This window comes from Erigeron canadensis, chromosome 5 (genome assembly GCF_010389155.1).
Source record: "Erigeron canadensis isolate Cc75 chromosome 5, C_canadensis_v1, whole genome shotgun sequence".
In the NCBI taxonomy this organism is placed as follows: domain Eukaryota; kingdom Viridiplantae; phylum Streptophyta; class Magnoliopsida; order Asterales; family Asteraceae; genus Erigeron; species Erigeron canadensis.
This window is the reverse complement of record NC_057765.1, coordinates 23,052,104-23,066,512: the sequence shown is the minus strand read 5'-3', so window position 1 is coordinate 23,066,512 and position 14,409 is coordinate 23,052,104. Positions and strand designations below refer to the sequence as shown.

The following is a 14,409-nucleotide window of genomic DNA, read 5'->3' as shown; positions in this document are numbered from 1 at the left end:
ATAATGACCTGTGAATGTAGTGAACTATGACAAAATATCTATGTTATGTGTTGATCTAATCGGGGGTCTATGTTATGTAATGAACTTACCAAAACTGTGTAAGTGATGCATGTAATTTATTGTTTCCAACTCCTCCCGAGTATGTGAGAACTGATATTTTCTTGTTTCCATTTAGTTATTTATTAATATTCCGAAAAGAAAAATGATGAATTCCGAGGTCAAGGGGGATTTGATCTTTTCAGCTTTAGGCTTGTAACGCGTTCTTCTAAGTTTGTTGTTTTGTTGCTTTAACTAAAATCTAGCAGTTAGTTATTATTTCTCATTTCAAGTCTAAGTTATGCTTCAAGAAGCCATGTAAGAATACGTCCCCTAGTCTCTCATTGTTTGTTTGTGTGGGTTGTATATATGTACCCTTAGATTTGTGTGTGTCAATGTGTATATGTTTGAGAATATATGTAATGATTGGTTTCAGGTTCTTGACCTTATAAGGGATCGTAATCTTCAAATGTGATTTTAATTTTTGAGATCTTTGATTTTTTGGTATATGATTGTGTTAGGGTTGATCGGAAAAAAGGGGAGTTAGGTGGCGGCCAGAAGATATGATGGTGTTTATAGTTTTTATATAATTACAGAATTTATATACATATATGTTTCCATAACTTATACTTAATTATATATGTTAAATAAATTAATTAATTATTAAGATTAAAAAATAAAGGGAAAAAAATTGATGACCGGCTTTAGCCTGTAACATGCATCCCTTAGACAGTTTTGGTAAGTTCGTTACATAACATAGACCCCCGATTAAATCAATACATAACATAGATATTTTGTCATAGTTCACTACGTCCACAGGTCATTATCCCTTAAAAAAATGAATGGTAACCGGCTACCTGTAGATTACCCGGTAACATGCATCACTTAGACAGTTTTGGTAAGTTCGTTACATAACATAGACCCTCGATTAGATCAATACATAACATAGACATTTTGTCATAGTTCGCTACATCCACAGGTCATTATCCCAATATGAAAACCCTCAAAAATAATATTCTATTATTGATTTTTGTTGCAATTAAACCAATGCCATTGATAATTGAGATTTTTTCTTTAAAACAAAAAGTTGACTTTACTTTGTAACTTTGAGAAAGGGAAAAAAAATCAAATTGAAAAAATTAAAACCAAACGCTTACTTTTGTAATGCTTTCTAATCTTTAAAATGGTTTTCGTGCATTTAAAGGTGGCTCAACAGTATTAAGAGACTAAGCGATTGTTTTAGGCTTCCAAAATTTTAAGATCTTAATATTTTATATATTAGACCTAATGTTTGGATTTTAGACTAAATACCATTATATAATTTGCATTGCAGTAACAATCCTTTGATTTTGGATCAACATCTTCAGCTTTTTTATTACTAATAGTTTAATAACAAATATCGAGCTACTTTGTTAAAATTTTTATTTTTGTTTTAATTTATATGATAATGAATTAGACCCCTAAAATTGATCTCGTTTGAGATTTCTAAAAACCTTAAGTCATCATTGCGTGCATCCAATAACATTTAGAGTTGTACTTTTGACATTTTGTAGTTAGTTGAAATGGTAAAAGTTTAAGGTTCAGATAACTAAAAAAGTTTAAGGGTTCAAATAATGAGATTATATTAAAAAAATTCACTATAAATTTCATTTTTCTGATTAGGGGTAGTGATATTTTTACAATAAAATTATTAGTCGTTTACAACATTAGTACAAATTATATTATACAATTACAACATTAGTACAAATTATATTATATAATGTACAACTGTATATAGTTGTTGTTGTAGATGACTAAATATTGTTGTAGCAATATCATTCTTCCCCTTTAATTAGTCGGTATTTATGTAAGTTAACTCATGATGATGACGATACACGTCAACATGTCAATTAATTAAGTAACTATATGTTCAAATATGCGATAGAATACAAGTTGATCTTACTATTAAGTTAATAAAAATAAATTTATTTATGTATTACTGCATTTTAATAATTGAAATAATGTAACAAATAAAATGAGGACAAAATTTATAAAACCCCATTTATAGGAGTGATTCAATTGTATCCTACATTAATAAAGAACTCGATTAACTATGTAGTATCGACATTTAAGAAGAAAATATCCCTAAGGAGTGATTCAATTGTATCCTACAGTAATAAAGAACTCGATTAAGTATGTAGTATCGACATTTAAGAAGAAAATATCCCTAATTACCATCCTCGACGTCTTCTACCTAAATTGCCTCCGTATCAACAAACCTAACACCTAACAAACATGGTTTTACAAAAATACTTTTAGTAAAATAATTTACAATATCTATCAATCTATACTACCCTTTTTACATCAATGACCTTTACCTCAATAACCTACACCACTTGTCGCCGTCACCACCATATCCACCGCCTCCAATCGCAGGAGCATTGTGCGGGCTTATCAAGAAAGAACTAAACATATCTCTTATGGTTTTTAAAGATAAGAGGAATAATTGTAAAAAAAAAAAAAAAACTAAAATGCGAGACCACTTAGCCTTATCACAAGGTCGGCATTAAACCGAAGGATCAAGCTGATACACAACCAATTGTGGCGTTGGTTTTGAGCGGCAACCGTTGGGGCGATAGATGACCCTAACTTTTTTTTTTTTTTTTTAAAGTAACTTTTATTCACAAGTCGCCAATTATCACAAATCGTGGAGTGACATGTATACAAACACTAATAATTACAATTATATATTAAAGAGAATCCAATCTTGCCAACTAATCAAGCAATGCCTCGATCGATTTTTGTACCATGAATAACTCATAGTCTTAATCTCTTGAATGACCTTCTCCACATCAACATTCTTGTTTCCAATATCAATTCATTCCTCAGCCTTCCAAATACACCAACATGCTACAAAGACCACACCTTTAAACACCTTTTTCCCTTTTTTTTCCTAACCCCATATGTGTTTCAATTGAGAATAAATCTTTAACCGAAAAAAGAAAAATTGGGTTAACCTTGCACCATATACCAACTTTGTACCCTATATTCAAGGTGATTTCACATGAGCATAAAATATGGTCAATGGTGTTTCCTCACCTTCTTGGCACATACTACAAACCACACTGCCAAAGTTGCAGTTCCTAGTTCTCAAGGCAACCAAAGTCAGTACTCTATTCAATGACACCCTCCACATAAAAATGTTGCACCTCCTCGTCACCCATCTTGACCATTTAAACACGAGATTCTCTTCTTGATCGTTCCTTTTTCTCAGAAAATCTTTGACATTACTAACCGAGAAGGTGGTGTCTTTACTACCTGTCCATACCCAGATAGATGACTCTAACTGATGCGCACATTGTGTTGGATATTTTAGTGTAATTGGGTTAACTTGTTTGATCAATAACGTCATAATAATACATCATATAGGATTGGTGGTGCGGAGTGTATGCCTATTTGAATTTATTATGACCTTAGGGGCTAAGGTACGGGGGTCCGGGGGCAGCGCCCCTGGGAGCGGGGTCCAAGGGGTGGCAGCCCCTGGCGGGGTCCAGGTCAACTTGGAAATTTTTTATTTCCATTAAATTGCTATGGTAAAAATCCCTCCGAAATTTTAATTTTCGGAACTTAAGGGACCAAAATTAGCAATTCGTGAAACCCCAATAACTATCGTTTAGACAGTTAATATGTGGATAAATACATCCCGTAATCAATTCTGATCATTCTCTTCTTCTTTTTCCCGGTTCTTCTCTCAAATATCAACACACAGAAAATTCTTAATTCTCTGAATTGTATCCGATTGAATTGTTTGGGTGAACCGCCAAATTGATTCAATCTGAAAGTGATTACACGCCTTTCAGAGTTTGTTTATATCCGGTTATCTGTTCGTTATTCACGAATTTCCCCAGTACATTGAGAGGGGTCTTGTGTCATTTTTCTTGTCTCTAAGGGTATTAATAACCCTTTAAATTAAGCTTGAGGGATAGTTCCATAACTTATGTTCATATAATATAAATATAAACAAAACAAAAAAAGTCAACATTGAACTACAAACATAACAACTCAGAGAAACAAGAATAGCAAACATGTACACAAAACAAAAACATAAACTTGAAAGAAGAAATGCATTCAAAAATGTTGATTATGATGCTTCTGTATCATCATCATCTTCATCATCATTATCATCTTCATCATTGTTTGATATTCAATCAGCCCATCAGTCTGTTGATATTTTATCATTATCAGATACAATGAGTTACAGGATTAATGATGGAAATGATGGCGAAGTTGAGTTCATTTGCCGATCACTCGGGTTTTGTGGACCCGAAGATTTAGCTATATCAGCTGCTGACTGGGAAGCACATAAAACATGTTCACCTAGTTCATTGTTTAGTAAAGAATCTCTTGTTAATGATTTTGAAAGTATTAATGATAATGTCAGCATAGTAAAAAGTAATAGTGAGATCGATAGTTTGTTAAAAGATGGTTGTTTAGAGGGTAAGAGTAGAATTAAGGGGGATCGACCGCCTTTACTTGCTAGGCCTAGTCGGGTTATGCCACAAATGAATGTGGATGAATTGAGGGGTTTGAGTTGGGATTTGAGACGGGGTTTTGATCCGGTGATTAGTAAAAATGCAGTTGAGATTGTCGTGAAACATGATGATGATGATGAAGAGGAGGAGGAGAATGTTGGATGTATTGAAAACAAGGGAATTGAGTGTTTTGTTTCGCCTAATGGGACAGTTAGGTGTAGTCTTAGAAACTGGCAGAAGGGTGATTTTCTTGGAAGTGGTTCGTTTGGTACTGTTTATGAAGGCTTTAATGAGTAAGTGTTGTTTTGAATTTACTACAGTATTATCATAGCATATAGCTCTAGCAGAATTTCCATATTTAGTTGTATATATAGGAGAGACAGAATTTGACTGTTAGTATATTAATGATGACAGTTGACTACGTAATTAGAGGAGAGTTGTCTAGCCTAAGCATTGCTCTAATACCCAAATTATGTAATTTTAAAGTGGGAACTACGATGCGACATGCTAACCATAGTCCTAATTTGTTTCATTTCTTTCGGTTAAGGACTTATATGTTCATTTGCAGACATGGGTTCTTCTTTGCCGTGAAAGAGGTTTCTTTGCTTGATCAAGGAACCCAAGGAAAGCAGAGCATTTCTCAACTTCAACAGGTGATTTCATAAGTTTTAGTTTCTTCCAGTTTTATACATCGATGCATACTCATTTAGTACTCTTATGTGATAAACTTAGTACTATTCATATATACATTTTTTCAGGAGATATTTCTATTAAGTCAGTTTCAACATGATAACATAGTTCGGTATCTTGGGACAGATAAGGTATAAATCTTTGCTCCACCAAGGCGCTTCCTTCTTTTTATACATAATTAATGTCGCTGCAAGCTGATAGTAACAAATGACATGACGTTTCAGGATGATGGCAAACTATACATCTTCCTTGAGCTTGTACCAAAAGGTTCACTTGCAAATCTCTATCATATGTATCACTTAAGGGATTCCCAGGTTTCTACATACACCAGGCAGATTTTGAGCGGTTTGACTTACTTACATGAGCGAAATGTGGTACATAGGTAATGTTTCATACTTAGTGTTTTATGTGTTATTTTTTTTTATTCTACTCTTGTTCTTTTTTCTTAAACTAACTCTTATTCTTTTTCTCTTTTATTTTCCAGTTTGGTACTTTATTAATTTCATCGTAGTATTGTTGACTGTCTTAAGAATCGTTCATTCATCTCTCAGGGATATCAAATGCGCTAACATATTAGTCGACGTGAGTGGGTCTGTGAAGCTTGCAGATTTTGGACTGGCAAAGGTACTTGCATAGATTTCTTTTCACCTATCTTGCGACTTTCCTTTATGACTTACCAAAAAATAACCCATGTGCATCTTACAGGCAAGTAAATTGAATGACATCAACTCGTGCAAGGGGACTCCATATTGGATGGCACCAGAGGTTATTTCAATTTTCTTAATGCATATTGTAGAAATGGGAAGATGGGGTGGGTCGAATAACGGGTCAACAAGGTTCTCACTTAAATAAGTCAGTTTTTAGTGCGGGTCAAAACAGGATCTGTCTGACTGGGTTGACCCACAAGTCCACAACACATTTTTCTCCCTCTTTTATAAATTTCATTTTTGTAAATAGTTAATGTGTAAATTATTCTAAGAGAAACAATATTATTACAATCATAATACACATATATGTAAAAATAGTAGATGTTGTATGCCCAAAACAAATTGTCGGTAGGACAACCCTTTTGCCGTTTACTTTACCTTTTTATTTGAACTTTTATTATAAATAAACCACAACCAATTCACAACTAAAATGGATCAAACAGGTAGCTCTAGTTATTGTTGTTGAATATCTTTAGACGATATGGTCATGCATCTCTAGGTTGTTAATAACTGGAAGAACAAGGGCTATGGACCTGCAGCTGATATATGGAGCCTTGGTTGCACTGTGTTAGAGATGCTAACACGTCGAGTTCCATACTCCCACTTGGAAGGGGTATGCGTCAAGTGCAACTCATTATTTACTGTTTATTTCTGTCAAATTCTCCAAATGAATAAAAACTGAAGTTTTGTGCTATTTCTATAATATATATACAGTATTTAATTTACTGAAATTATATACTAATTTTGATAAACAAGTTGATTAATATTGACTCTCTTTTCGCGTTCATAGATGCAAGCATTATTCAGAATTGGCAGGGGTGAACGTCCAATGATTCCTGAAACATTGTCTGCAGAGGCCCGGGATTTCATATTTAAGTGCTTACAAGTTAACCCAAATGATCGGCCTACTGCTGCCAAATTATTGAAGCACCCGTTTGTGAAGACACCGGTCTGCATGAACCTAAGCCCTGTTTCTCCACTGTGTAGTGGCAGACGCCCTTAGTGATTTCCATTAAGCCCTAAACAATGGTATTAAGGTAACTCATTTTGTTCTAACATTTTTGGCTTATCATTTTTGGTTCAACTCTTTCTCATTGTATTCTTGTAAGTGCTGTAGTCAGTAGTGCTCAGAAATAAGACTTGTGACGGCAACTAACTGTAAATAGCTTCATTTTTTAGAGTGATGTAAGTTGGCCAAAGGTAAACAAGAAACATACCCTTGATAGCATGTTGTTGTTTTTTTGGTATTGTGTCGTTGTACATGAGCTACATTATTTGATATGTAAAGAGTTTTAATCCTGTTGTTCATATGGTTCACAGAAAGTGTTCCCTTCTATGGGTCAGTAGCAACTCCTGCTACACACTTGAGATGCACCAAAAATTGCAATTGTTGTGAAATAAAATTCCCCCAGGGCCTGTCATGGTGTGCTTTCAGGTTCTGATCCTGTTGTTTTCTGGTAGTGATCTCGATTACAGTTGGTTCAGTGAACACAATTACATCTCTTCTTCAGTGTCCCTGTTTTCATTGGCATTAGAAAAGCCGGGCCATATCGTAGTAGCAAAAGAAAACATTCACATAACAAAAATCATCCACACAAAAACAAGACAGAAGCAAAGAAAGTAAAAATACTTCGAACATATTCAGTTAATTCTAGTTATGTACAATTATCAAGATATAATGCCATTGAGATTACAAAAGCAACAATGAAATTAAGCATACTAATCCTTAACCACAAAAATAAAGAAATTAAAGTGCATACATGCCTAATCTAGCAACGGGCTCAGTCACTTTAGACCATATATCAAACCTCACATACTTAAACTGGTTGTCCAAGAGGCCTGACTATCAAAGGATTTGAGGGATCTCCGCATGCCTTTCCTGCCTTGACAGCAGCAGCAACACCATATTTCGTAGCCATCACGATAATAGCCGATCCTTGGAAAACAGAACTCATAAAAACATCTTTTACCTCACCAAACTTTGTAAATGTCCCCCTCAATCTTTTTTCACTGTAATAATCCAAACCCCCTTTCGCCCAAAATACCTCGAGCACATTTTCCTTATCCACACTTCTATAAACTTCTTTTTTGGCTTTGAATTTAATAATACTATGAAAAGCTTTCAGAGCAGCCTTCTCTTTCCTTCTTCTTTCTTCATATGCAGCCCGTTTCCTTGCCCATTCTTCATATTCAGCATCATAAGCTCGTTTTCTCGTTGGTTTTTCAGATACATCTCCCTCTTTCTCATTAAAGTCATTCCACCTCGTACGCACATCATAACTATCCGACTTTTTACGTTCTTGTTGTGGCTTTCTCTCTTCTTTCTTATCAAACTTATTCGACGTGTATTGTTGTAACTTAACACGTCGAATAAGATCAGCATCGAACTTCTTTCTAGAGCTTTCGTCTTTTAGGATTTCGTAAGACGCTTGTAGATTTTGAAAATTAATGACGGCATTAGGGTCATTAGGTTTCTTGTCTGGATGTAATTCCAAAGCCTTTATTTTATATGCTTTTGTTATGTCTTTATCTGAAATCTTGGTTCCTTTTTCACCAGATGGTAATCCTAGAACTAAATAATGATCAATATAGACATCCATATATATGTATATATTATTATTATATTATATGGTGACGTACGGATGTTAAATTGTTAATAGTCGAATATGATGTAGTAAAAACCCAGAATTGTGTTATTGATAGTCTATTACGAGATGGAATAAACTCAAAATTGCGTGGGTATTTATTTTTGCCTTATATAGGGAAAGAATGAAGGTCGGTGGTTTAAGGTCTAAGGTCTAATTTGTTTAATTTGACACCAACTAATTTTCGATATACTTTTTTGGTCTTAAGTTCTCCAAATTGATAAAAACCGGAAGTCATGTCCATAGTGATTTTTATAAAATATATATATACATTTAATTAACTAAAAACAATTTTTGATAAAGTCGTGTCCTAATTGATCGAAACGGAAGTCGTGTCCAAATTGCTCTAATATGGACTCTCCTTTAGCTTTCATAGATGCAAGCATTATTCAGAATTGGCAGCGGTGAACGTCCTTCTATTCCTGAAACATCGTCTGCAGAGGCCCGGGATTTCATATTTAAGTGCTTACTGTTGGAACCACGTTAGTGTGACCGTCACTGATCATGTATTATTCTTGATATGATAATTGACGATAACTGAAATCCATATATCTAAGTAAATATATGATGGGCGTATTTGTTAGGTTATATAACTATTATCAAATCAAATCACAAAGCACGCAGCGGAATATAAAATCTATGTAGTTAATTAATTAACTAAGAGAGAAAACGTGTACCTTAAATTGGAGAGAATAAAGCAAGAAACCTTTATGATAAAGTTTGAATTAAACCTCTCTACGATTGCACACACAATGTTGAAATGTATGTATGCTAGTACTTGATCACGAACCGAACAACCCTTTGTTCCTAGCTCTAAATATCGACCCAATCAAAAACCCAAAACCCTTTTTTTCTTGATGTAGTCGATCGAACCAAAGAGGAGAGAAGAGAGAAAAGATTTTTAGGGTTTTAGAAAACCTAATAAATTGTGTGTAGAAAACAATTAACTTAGGCCTCTAATATTTATGGGATTAGGTTTACTTGATGACCAAGTTTAGGGTTTGTGAAACCCCTTCCTTCTCCTAGTTCGACCGGCCCCTCTAGGAACATTCTAGAGGGCCTCCTAATTGTTTCCTAATTCCAACTCTTCTTCGTTAAGTCCGTTAGTTAAGTACCGTTAACTTTTAACTCTTTTAACAGACCTCCGTTAGTTTTTCGTGATCAAATTAATTAATAAATTACATTTAATATATTAATTAATTCATAGTTACATTCACGTTGAGGTGTGACCCCGTAGGCTTAAATAGTTTCCGGACATACGTTCATTTTACGTGATCATATTTTAACAACTCCCACTTGAGCTCGTAATGAATGAAGGTAATAACATTGGTTAGCGTCTAGCAACACGTCAATGCTCTCGAAAACATTTAAGTATAGTTTAAACGGTTAAGATATTTATTATCCCTTTGTTCAGATACCTTTGTTAAATATGAATATGGATCAAGGACATTTCATAATTTAACGATTATGTTTCTCATTCAATAACTAATTAATGATTACCAAATATAATCGAGAACCATCTGGATTTATTTGGGCACGGCCATGCAAACATCTTAATTAGTCAAATGAGGGCGCCAATGGTATCATGCTTCAACTTTTAAATTGAAGGAACAAATCCTATATTGACTACACGTGTCAGTCATCATACTTCACGACGCTTTCTGAAAATAGCCCTTTATGTACCCCCTTATTCAGGTGAGTTAGAACTACATCTAGTAAGTGCGATTCATACATGCTGACCTACTTGTATCTCAAGTCAAAGGATCAATAAAAGTAACCATTTACGAATTTCACTTAATGACGACGATCCATAAAGTGATAATTCGTTAGTGGGGTAGTCCGATATGCATCAACTATGGATATCATGTGAGTTTGGTGGGAACCATCCATTACATATTCCAAGAATATAACCAAGCACTCACATTTGTCTTAGTTTAATTATATTCCCATATAATTAATCGACAATGGACAATTCAGAATATTTAATAATATATAAAAATATTAAATAAAATATTCAAGGATTAAACATGCAAATATAGGATACAATTTAATATTGAATGAAATCAAACATATCAAGTACTTTATTTCATTATAGAAAATATAAATTGTTTAACATCCCTTATCCAAATACCGAACAACAGATTTACATGAAATAACTAGCTAATTTAAGTCCTATGCCCCCGGCATGCCTTTCAAGCTTGGGCCTAGACAAAGCTTTTGTGAAAGGATCAGCTAAGTTAAAATCTGTGTGAACTTTGAGTAAATTGATCTCCCCTAGTTCGATCTGCTCACGAACATAGTGATATCGTCTAGCATAATGTCTGGCACCTTTCTGAACTCCGGGTTCGTTGGCAATGATTAATGCACCAGTATTATCACAGTACAAATCAGTGGGTAAGTCATTTGAGGGGATCACGTTTAGCCCGCTAATGAACTTCCTTATCCAGACTGCTTCCATTGCGGCTTCTGAGGCGGCAATGTACTCAGATTCTGTTGCAGACATGGTAACTGTGGTTTTTAGCTCATAGCATTCCACCGTGCCTTCATTTAAATAATGAAGACGTATCTCGACTGATATTTTGAATCATATTTATCAGTCTGAAATCCAACATCACAAATTCTATTACCATTTGAATTTTTGATCGGGATTTCTAACATACACCAAGAATAATTCTTTAGTAGCACACATGTACTTAAGAATATTCTTTACAGCAATTCAATGATCCTTTACAGGATTTTGCTGATAGTGGCTAACTATATTTTGCGCGAACACAATATCAGGTCTAGTGCATCTTATTGCATACATAATAGATCCCACAGCCAAAGCATAAGGGTTTTTTCCGCATATGCTCCACCTCATTAGGTGTAGAAGCACTGTTCTTGCTAGATAAGTTAAGTCCTTGCATGAGTGTAAACCCACACTTAGAATTCTCTATCTTGAAACGCTTCAAGATTCTTATCAATATAAGCACTTTGACTTAAACTATACAACCGCTTTGATCTATCTCGGTAGATCTTGATTCCAAGAATAAATGCTGCTTCTCCTAAATCTTTCATGGCAAAACACTTTCCAAGATGAGATTTAACATCTTGCAACATTAGAATGTGTTTTCCTATGATTAATATGTCATCGACATATAAGACAAGGAAAGTAACATTACTCCCACTAGCTTTGCGATATAAACATGGCTCATCGGGATTTTGAACAAAACCAAACTTTTTGATTTCTTCATCAAACCGCTTATTCCAACTTCTTGATATTTGCTTTAGTCCATAAATGGACCTTTTGAAGCTTTCATACTTTGTTGGGATGTTTTGGATCAATAAAACCTTCAGGTTGATCCATATAGACTTCTTCATCCAAGTAACCATTTAAGAAGGCAGTCTTAACATCCTATTTAAAAATTAATTTTTGTGTTAATTTTTCTTCTAAAGTTCACTAGATTATGAATGTTTTTTTGTAGTTGGATATTGATTTAATAATTGTCTTGTGGTACTTGGTGTGTTTTGACAGGGTTACCAGGATTTTCACAACAATCCTAGGTCAAAGCCATGAAGCGGTGTAAAGGAATGACAAGGGTTGTTGAGCATGTACTTGATGTAGTAGGTATCATGAGAGGATGATAAGAGCATTCACAGTCGTATACACTTATTCTCCAAGAACTAGTCCCTGTCAGTACCACATGAGCTCCACATCAGCCCAAGGACTAACCAAGGACTAATCCCTCAAAACACTCACAATGTCAAGACTAGTCTAGGACCTACCATTTATTTCACTTTACACTTCTATCTAACCAAAGAAAAATAAAAAAAAATAAAAAAAATGAAGGTTTCATTCGTCCTTGGGGGGGACTAGTGGCTCAGGAACTAACCAAGGACGAGTCACACCTAGTGGTGTGCACTCGTCCTCCAATAAGGACTAGTGAGAACTAGTCCATTGTGATTGCTCTAAGTATTTCTTTTGATTGAATACTAGAAAGGGATAGTCGCACCAAAGTGTAACCAACTATAACCAAATGGTTATGTGATGTAGTGACATATTAGACTGGCTATGTAATGTATGTACTTTTGCATTTTAGGCTATGTGATGTATGTACTTTTGCATTTTAGGCTATGTGATGTAATAGATGACCGACTGAATAGGTAGCCGGTTACCACTTGATTTTTCATTAGATAAATTAATTGTATGACATGCTTACATATATATTTCTGCATATGTGGCTTATGATGTGGCTAAAATATTAATATAATATAGTTTTTGATGCATGCATAAAAAATATATATAGATATATCTTTTTTTTTTTGAAAAATTGACTTTTATTCAACAAAGACCACCCACCAAATCGGTGAGTAGGTCACAGAAACATATATTTATTTACATCGTATCGAAACTACACCATTTATCCCATGTAATCACATCCTTTTTCTTTCTAATTCTATACCATAAAAAACTAATAGCTTTGATGTCCTGTACGATCTTCTCGGTGCTTGTCTTGCCATTGTTGAACACGTTGTCGTTTCTAGTCTTCCATAAAATCCAACAGGTCACGAACACATTTCCTTTGAAAACCATCCTTTTCTCCTTGCAGAATCCAGCCACATTATGTAGCTTAAAAAGGTCTTTAACCTCAAACATGAACAAAGGTGTAGATTTGCACCATACCCCAACCTGATGCCACACTTCCAATGCCACCCAACAGGAGCAGAATAAGTGTTCCGCAGTCTCTTCTTCATCATTACATAGCCCGCACATCAGCGAGCCCATGTTGCAGTTCCTTATCTTAAGAGCCAACCGTGTGGGGAGTCGATCCAAACCAACTCTCCACATGAATATATTGCATTTTTTCCCTACCCATTTGGACCATTTAAACACAAAAATGATGTTGTTATTCTGTTCACTTCTGATGACACCTTTAATCGCCTTCACACTTGAACTCAGAATCCTTTTCCCCGTTCCAGACCCATCTATCTTTTTGATCCTTAAGAAAGACATCTCCAAGGGCTTTCCTGAGCTTTTGTAACTCTTTATTAGCCTCGTTCCTTTCCAAAACACACCCATCATCCCGAAAAACCTCAAAACATCTTGTATTTTGATTATATTTATCTGCAACCAAATATTTTTTGTTATCATCCTTACTAAAGAGAATTGGATAAACCTGTTTAAGGGGTTCCTTGTCGATCCATGGGTCCAGCCAAAAACGAAGAACTTTACCATCACCTACTTCCCCTTTCAACAGATTCTCTAAAACAATTCCCGATGCCTTAGTCTTACTAAGTGTCTTGACAATGGAGCTCCACACCCCGCTCAGTGCCTTATTGATTGGGAGAGTTGACCAACACTTTTTAGTCTCATGTAAAGCCACAATCACTCTCCTCCATAAACCCGTTCTTTCTGTTCGATATCTCCATAACCACTTCGATAGGAGCGCAATATTACAATCTGCCACTTTGCACAGCCCTAGACCACCCTTCGAGACCGGTAAAGTAACCGTATCCCAAGCCACCCAATGTATTTTCTTGGATTCAGACGCCCCGCACCATAGAAACTTCCTTATGATTCCTTCTAAACCGTCAATTACCTTAACGGGAGCCTTGAACAACGAAAGATAATAGGTAGGGATGCTCTCCATAACAGCCTTTATAAGTGTCACACGGCCTCCCAACGAGAGGTAAGAAGCTTTCCATCTTGATAACCCTGCTTTAAAGATTTCAAATAGAAAGTTCCGATTCGATATTCGATTCATGTTGCTCCCAATTCTTATTCCCATGTAGTCAAAAGGTGCACTCCCAGATTTGCAACAACAAGTACTAGCCATGTTC

At 35.1% G+C, this 14,409-nt stretch overlaps 3 protein-coding genes across 3 annotated transcripts; 1 reads left to right on the top strand and 2 right to left on the bottom strand.

Moving 5' to 3' along the window:
• Window positions 1-4,100: 4,100 nt before the first annotated feature.
• LOC122600897 (mitogen-activated protein kinase kinase kinase 1-like) lies at window positions 4,101-7,243 on the top strand. The gene is made up of 8 exons (XM_043773676.1): window positions 4,101-4,840; window positions 5,116-5,200; window positions 5,306-5,368; window positions 5,462-5,619; window positions 5,789-5,861; window positions 5,943-6,002; window positions 6,444-6,557; window positions 6,735-7,243. The coding sequence occupies exons 1-8, from the start codon at window positions 4,101-4,103 to the stop codon at window positions 6,945-6,947; spliced, it is 1,506 nt and encodes a 501-aa protein (XP_043629611.1). The 3' UTR covers window positions 6,948-7,243.
• A 366-nt stretch (window positions 7,244-7,609) lies between these two features.
• Window positions 7,610-8,544, bottom strand: LOC122602378 (dnaJ homolog subfamily C member 17-like). Its single transcript, XM_043775070.1, has one exon. The coding sequence runs from the start codon at window positions 8,542-8,544 to the stop codon at window positions 7,762-7,764; it is 783 nt and encodes a 260-aa protein (XP_043631005.1). The 3' UTR covers window positions 7,610-7,761.
• Window positions 8,545-12,964: 4,420 nt separating this feature from the next.
• On the bottom strand, window positions 12,965-13,417 carry LOC122601357. The gene has a single exon (XM_043774123.1). The coding sequence runs from the start codon at window positions 13,415-13,417 to the stop codon at window positions 12,965-12,967; it is 453 nt and encodes a 150-aa protein (XP_043630058.1).
• Between the last annotated feature and the right edge of the window lie 992 nt (window positions 13,418-14,409).